This window comes from Olea europaea, chromosome 1 (assembly GCF_002742605.1).
Source record: "Olea europaea var. sylvestris chromosome 1, O_europaea_v1, whole genome shotgun sequence".
NCBI classification, from domain to species: domain Eukaryota; kingdom Viridiplantae; phylum Streptophyta; class Magnoliopsida; order Lamiales; family Oleaceae; genus Olea; species Olea europaea.
In genome coordinates, this window is record NC_036237.1 from 28,548,574 (window position 1) to 28,556,056 (window position 7,483).

General features: G+C 34.2%; 2 protein-coding genes across 2 annotated transcripts in view; both read left to right on the plus strand.

Moving 5' to 3' along the window:
- Window positions 1-1,071, plus strand: part of LOC111399931 (pumilio homolog 2-like) — an 18,521-nt gene extending 17,450 nt beyond the window's left edge. The window contains exon 10 of the mRNA XM_023027417.1: window positions 629-1,071. Within this exon, the coding sequence (XP_022883185.1) occupies window positions 629-663 (35 nt within the window). The 3' untranslated portion in view covers window positions 664-1,071. The remainder of the gene's footprint in view (window positions 1-628) is intronic.
- A 3,823-nt stretch (window positions 1,072-4,894) lies between these two features.
- Window positions 4,895-6,772, plus strand: LOC111399936 (40S ribosomal protein S21-2-like). The gene is made up of 4 exons (XM_023027420.1): window positions 4,895-5,008; window positions 5,527-5,614; window positions 5,748-5,880; window positions 6,485-6,772. Exons 2-4 carry the CDS (start codon window positions 5,565-5,567, stop codon window positions 6,548-6,550), a joined length of 249 nt encoding a protein of 82 aa, XP_022883188.1. The 5' UTR covers window positions 4,895-5,008; window positions 5,527-5,564; the 3' UTR covers window positions 6,551-6,772.
- The last annotated feature ends 711 nt before the right edge of the window (window positions 6,773-7,483 follow it).

A 7,483-nucleotide genomic window follows, 5' to 3' on the forward strand; every position in this document is an offset into this window, starting at 1 on the left:
CCCCGTCCCCCCCCCCCCCCTCCGCACCAAGAGGAATTCATATGTTTGAGCTTCGAAGGAATTTCTCATAGCAAGAGTACTTGGTGAGAATGTTTGGCTAAGTTTAAAATGTTTACGTATAAGAAACAAGTAGTTTTAAAGGAATTTTTTTACTGTTTATAGCTTGGAAATAAGCAAGTTATTTATTTTGATGGTAAGGTAATGTTCAGAGTTACTTTCTTTACTTGAGAGTAAGATATCAAAACATGTCTGGAAACAAAAGGTTACATAAAAGTAACTTATGAAGTTTAGCCAAATACACTGGATCTCTCCTCACTTGTGAAAGGATGATCATGTTGGTTTATGGCTTAAAAAGTACTTTTGCCATTCATGTCAATTGCTGTGTGTTGATGTGGAAAAGATCTCAAAGGTTTGAATGTAACTTCATGTAATCACCGTTTGTGTACTTGTAGCCATGTTTAGTATGCAGTATCGGACAAGACTTAACAGTAATGAACGAGATTTTATCTTCTTCATCTTAAATACTCCCACTACCATTCAATGCTCCCTATCAAATAATGCATAATTGCACTATGAATATTCAGCTGACTGATTTGCTCAATAAATTTGTTATTTCAATTTTTTGCAGAAAGGAGAATTGCTCAATCCCTTCTCTCCACTTAGATGCCGTAGGAAAGAAAGTTGTACAGCTAACTGAGGCTAGTTTGAGCTACCTCGCTTCCTTCCACTTCTGCCAGGCGTTATGCTCTGGCTAATACCCTATCTATGAGGAAGGCATTAGAGGATTTGCAAATAAATTCGTTACCTGTTCTACGTACTGCTCATTGTATAGTTTTAAGTTTATACATAGATTCTAGTAAGCTGAGGCTAGAAGGTTAAATATTCCTGATGCCTGTGCAGTTTTAAGATGACAATACAAGTTCGAAGGGTGTAAAAATGGCGAAAGGTGAGGTAGTTTACATTGCGACATAACTGTACAAATTATGGCGTGGTGAGTAGGTTTATCGTCTAGTACATATTGGGTTATTTTTAAATTGTCCTTTCTTGTTCATAATTTTATTTTCTAGTTTACTGTTCCAGTTTTCCATGGGAGTTCCAATAAAATTCAACAATCGACCTCACTCTTCTAAGCAAAAAGGGGCTGTTAAATAAAACTTAATGGAAGCTTCTTAACCCATGGTTTCAGAGGAATTCATTTGTTTTGTACTAATTAATTTTGGAATTTGGGGTATTTGATCGGAAACTTGAACAAATTCTTGAAATAGAGTTTGTGTGACCTGTAAACAATGGTGTCTTTGGATCAGCTGGCTCGTTAAATAAACTGAAGGAATGTGATTGGAAGTATGTTTGGTTCGCAGTATTGGACCGTACAGTAGACATGGTTTTAACTTGCCACCAATTTCTAATGGAACTCATTGCCCATAATTGAAACATAGGAAGAGTGAAGGCAGTCAGGTTCAAGGTGCCAAAATCGGCGAGGTAATTAAAATATTCGAGAAAGAGTGGTTGTCAATTATTAGTTGCTTCATCTCATGGAGAAAATCAAACAATAAAGCAAATGGAGCGATGGCTGACACCAAATTTACACAGAGAGAAGGTGAAGTTTTTAGTCATAGAAGCTAGAGGGAAATAACCTGATCCTCTTTCATGGAGATCTCAAAGGAGGGCTCCCTACCAGTAGTATTGACATACAATTTTATCAAAAGATCTCTAATGACGGTTCCCTGCTAAAACTCGTATTTAGATGCAATTATATCATAAACTATTGGAGGAAAAATGTTGGGAAAAATTCGTCTACTAGTAATGCGAAATTTTTGTTCCCTCTTTTGTGTGACAAAATGGAATATCGACAAAGCGTCCACCATATCACCAATAATTGGATTATAAGACTCACAATAACATCAAAGAAAAAAAACTTGAGGCGCTCAATCCCTCACTATTTTTCTTTCTACACAAAGTAGAGTTTTCGCACAATTCTATCTAATCTTCTCTATTAGAGGCTCTCCAAATTTTTTGTTACAAGTATGACAAGCTCTCACTTTGTTTATAAGCAAATGTTGGATGGAAGAAGACAAATTGAACTCAACTTCATTTTCTTGTCAAACTTGTCCATTAGTTGAGAAAGAAGACTTGAACTTTACTTCCTTTGCTTGTCAAACTTTTCCATTGATTGAGGATGCAAAATTTGTTTTCTCTTCCTTGAAAATTTGATAACATTTGTAGTAAAACTGGTTTTGTCCACCTTAGATGTGGCGGACTACACAACAAAAAATACTTTGAAGATGGACCCATTACCAAAATAATAGTTAGCAATTTTTCATGGTATCAAGCTAGGCATTCAGAACCGAAGAGTATCCTACACATTCTAGTGCTCCAATAGTTCTAAATGACTTTATGTTATACTTCCACAAATTATGGGTAATCGAGTACAAAAACATATTTCTCCATAACAGTCTCGAAATTGCTATTTCCACAAAGGCACAAACAATTAAGAAGATTTCAGGTTCGATCTCTCAGTCACAGTGGACAACATGTTGTGACGTCCACAGTTGACATTGTAACTTTTGCCAACCGGGGACAGTAGATAAAGATCTATTTATTTCATTGTTGATGTTAAAATTTGTAAGAATTAATCTCCAGTCAACTTTAGGAAAAATGGCAATCTCCCCTTATTATGAAAAATACTACAATTGTATATCGAGAAGGCATAATTATGTGGTGCATTTGTATGAAAGTTCACCCTCTTTCAAGAAAACCATTTCTCTACTATTTATACATGACCATAGTCGAAATTATATCAAATCAATCAAATCAGCTACAAGATCGAACTCGGAAGTTTAGTTGCAGAATTCTTTTGTGATTGGTTGACGAAGTCGATTGTCATGTGCCAATATTTTCTTAGGTAATGATGGCCTGCAAAAGGTTGGAGATCCGGGACTTTGGATTGGTGGTTTTAGGTGTTGATGACGTCATCCTTTACAAGTGTACATGATTGAGAAGATGATATGACAAGAATAATCATTATATCCCTTAAAATTATGGCGGTAATATACCAATTTGAACTGTGGCCGAGCTCACATCAGCCTAAAGTGGGGCCTGCGAATGACTCTTATGAGACCGGAAGTCGGTGGTCAACATTCATAAGTACTTCAAAAGAAATGTACAACTGATAAAGCTGCTGCCATGCAATTTCACCATTGCTAAAAACCAACTAAATTAATGATCATGGTACCCTATAATCCTTTTTACCAGAATTGTAAAAGGCTGTGGCAAGCTTACATCAAAACGTGCATTTCTTTACTCTGAGGAGGAGGAGGAGTCATCCTCAAATTCTTCAATCTTTTGCCCGAAACCTCTGGGTCCAGCTTTAATTTTACCATTTTTGCCGCTCTTCTTTTTCCTAACATAAAAATAAAATTTACCCCAATTGTAAGAATGGCTAAATCGATGAAAGCAATGAAAAGAAGAGCCTATATTACTGTAGAAACACCATCATCACTTGTGGAGACCACTTCCTGCAAATTCTCTTCTGGGGTGACTTCTGATAGCAAATAATTTACATTTACAGCAGAAAATCTCCAATTTCTTATGGGTTTTAGATATGCGGCACTCGCCGAATTCCGATAATTCAAAGTTCTTATTGAGATTTGAGTGAATGACGGAGAAAGTGAATGGTGGGTATTTTGATAAAATGACTATTAGATTTACCCTAAAGAACCAAGGAGAGAGCTTGAGGAGCATCATATTCTTTCAATGTTTACATTTGAATTCATAATTTTTTCCTATTTTTTTATCAATCCACTTTTCAATAAATAAATAAATTATTCTAAAGAAATTACATCAAACATGCCATTACGCTCATCTACTGTTTAAGTCAGAGTGAAACTTGACTGCTGGGAAAATATGTTTTAGAAACTTTGTAGGAGGAACAATGAGATCACAAACTTCTTCTAGAATATTAATATTAATAAATTCATGCTTAAAGAGTAGCTGAACCCACAAAATAAAATATCTTAAAATAATATTCTTAATAATGGTGATATGTATAAATTTGTGGTTTTTTTAGGAAACATTGTAACATTTTTCAAGATTTTAATATGTGCAACTTCATGAAACATAATCTTATCACGATATCTATGTATTCTTACAAAATTCGATATAAAATACCATCAAAAAGTTTTTTTTAAAAAAGTTTTTTGAAAAATGAACTTACATAAATTTGATAGATCTATAAAATCTTTGTAGCCCAAATTCGACATGTCCTGGTATTTAAGATTTGATTCCTGCTTCCTCGTTAGACCCTTTCGTATTCTTCAAAAACAACTACTAATGTGTGTGGACACCAATTTCGATTCTAGCCTAATCAGAGAAGAAAGCACACAACTTTTGTGTACTATATATATATATATATATATATATATATATATATATACTTTGTTTTTTAAGTAACTTTTTTTATCATTAATTTATGTAATATTGGATCACCGTTATATTATTCAATAAAGTTGAAATATGTTTTTATATATTGAACAATGTAACAATGATCCTAAGTAAATAATATTATTTTTTAATAAATGGCAACTTAATGATTTTTGAACGAAAACCATGAAGAATGATTAATTCTAGCTAATTATTCAAATATTTGTTGGCATGTCGTACTCGTAAAAGACTTACAGCTAAATTTATTGAACATATGTTTAAATATCAAACTAGAATCAAAATTTTTTTAACTCCAATATTAGGGTTATAATTCCATACTGCCAAATATAACCTATTATAAAAGTAAAATTTTCCTAACGAAGGGTAAAATTAGAAAAAAAATAAAAATTGGGGCAAATTGTGCAATTAAGAAAAATTACCACTTTCATCATAATAGAGAGAGGGTCATTTTGGTCCATTGACCTTCCTAGGGTTTTGGTTTGAACTCTAATAAAGCTATCAGAAGTGGCCGCAAACCCTATTCTTCTCTCTCAGCAGATCCATCAATATTCAGCATCCGTCTCTTCCGGTACACTATCTTTACGATTTCTCTTTTCACATTATGTATTTATATTATATATATTCTATAAGTATTTGTAATTATTCATTTTGCATTTGTATCTTTAGTTGCAGTAGTATACGAACAATTATTGTTAGAGAATTACAGGTTTTGAATTGTGAAGGGGGTTTCATTTGAAATGTTCTGAAGAAGTTATTTTTCTTTAAAAAAAAATTAATATTGGTGTGATATGAGAAAATATGTTATTTTCTCTGAATTTCTGTGAGCAGACTGACGTAGAGTTGAAATAAATCAATTATATTAGGCCTCTAGAAATAAGGATTTGAAGATTAAATACTGTCAACCAGTTTGGGATTTTTTGTGGGTGTACATTAGATCCTTATCATTTATTTTTAAAATCACAATTGAAACATCAAATTATAATATTTTAATTTTAAGTCAAAGAGAATATGCTTAATTTTGGAATTTCTGTGGAGAGACATCTGTTGGAGATATCCAGTCAGTTAATTGGATTGTTTTGGGTCCAGGTGCTTGACCTTTGTTTGTAGTTGAACAATTTGCCAAGATGCAGAACGAGGAGGGACAAAATATGGATCTCTACATTCCCAGAAAGTGGTGTGTATCTATTCTGCTGATGCTATTATTAGGTCTTTTTATGCATTTCCCTTGCTGTTTTATGTTATAAAAGTGAAATTTGTGAGTTGCATGATGTTTGATATTATGAGAAATTTTTTTGGCTTTTGTGCAGTTCTGCCACAAACAGGCTGATCACGTCCAAAGATCATGCATCTGTCCAGATTAACGTTGGGCATTTGGATGAGACTGGCAGATACACTGGCCAATTCTCCACCTTTGCCCTCTGTGGATTCGTCCGTGCCCAGGTTTTTTTTCTTGGTTTCCTTTTGCTTTTATGATTTAAATGCATTTGAAATCTGACGCTGCACCTTTCTCGTGGTTTGTTCTGAATCCTGCTGCCGTAGCCTATATTGATGCTAGAGAAACCGTTGATTTTGACATGAAAGAGGAGGAAAGAACAATCTAAAACAAAATTGTAACATCTCGCTCAATCACTATTCTTCACGTGCGTTCGTATACCGGACCTTGCGCTTTCACCACTATTTGTATGTTTACCAAAAATACTTCTAGAAACGTAACTGTCACTACTATCAATTATGATGGACGTATCCATATAGATTTGAGAATCACTTGATAAGGTGCTTTTGCTGTACAGCCATTGCAACTCGTACACACCCATCAGAGAATGCAATCCGATCCTATAGCTCCTAAAACACCTTAAAAGTTAAAACTAACATATGGAAGCAATCTTTTTTACATGCCTACACTTGAATATGTCTGCTTTACGCGAGTTTTTATTTGTTTGTACCATTTTATTTTCTTTGCGGATGAATTTCTATCTGTATGCCGTCGAATAATGTACCTGTTAACATATATAATGAGACACTGAGTGGGAAACCTTTTTTGCAGGGCGATGCTGACGGTGCTCTCGATAGGCTCTGGCAGAAAAAGAAAGTTGAAGTCCGACAGCAGTGATGCGTTTTGGCTTCTGTTCTCAAGCAGTTCAATTTGTTTGCCCCTAGGCTTTCTTTCTGGAGCTTTTTTATAGTTCACTTTTAGGATCAATTTGTTGAAGCTTTATGTATTGTAAGGCGTGCTAGAATTGAAAACTAACGTTCATCGAAACTTTTTGGAGATAATGTGCCTAATTCAGCTGCTTTTGCAATCAATACGATTTTTGAGCTTAATATTCTTCAAGGTAACTGTGTCCTGGTAAAGTGGATTTGTTGAGCTGCAGCCGGCTTGATTTTGCTACGTTACATGATGGTTTACATAATAATTTGCAAACACATTATGTGGTGAGATATAATTGGATTGGAATCATCTCAACCAAAAAAAAAAAAAATAAATAAAAAATCTACATTTTTTTGGACACCTCATCTTTATGTGACTATATATATAATTTCATTCTGTATAACTAGCATTTTTCCAGTCGTATAATTTATTTTGTAGATATTCATAATACGATTTTCTTTTGAGTCTTTTAGAGTTGCATTTGATGAAATCCCACTTGCGCACAAACATCTAATTCACAAAATCAAGAAGCACAGAAAGAACCCTAATTCACAGAAACAAGAAGCAGAGGAAAAACGAAAGAACCTAGACATCAAATAGAAATTCAAGACACAAAAGCGGTAATAAAAAAAGAAAACTCTTAACCGAAGATAGAAAGAAAATTGAAAAAGAGCCCTAGTTAATGCCAGATTCTGAATGAGATTTTGCCTTGCCTATTGTTGATTTTGCTCAATCAATGCCTCTTCGGTTCCATTTTTCAGTGCTTGGATGGGTTTTGGACTAGACGGGATTTGAGCCTATTTATTTTCTATGAGGCCCCCTGATTTTTGAAGTCCAATGCAGTGGTCTAGTTTGCCTTTGACCAAGGCCGGTTCTGCTCTCAAGTCTCAACCA

Coding starts and splice junctions, on each gene's coding strand:
- LOC111399936 (XM_023027420.1), top strand. CDS start 5,565: ATGCAGAACGAGGAGGGACAAAATATGGATCTCTACATTCCCAGAAAG. Junction 5,615..5,747: donor CTCTACATTCCCAGAAAGTG/GTGTGTATCTAT, acceptor GCTTTTGTGCAG/TTCTGCCACAAACAGGCTGA. Junction 5,881..6,484: donor GTGGATTCGTCCGTGCCCAG/GTTTTTTTTCTT, acceptor CCTTTTTTGCAG/GGCGATGCTGACGGTGCTCT.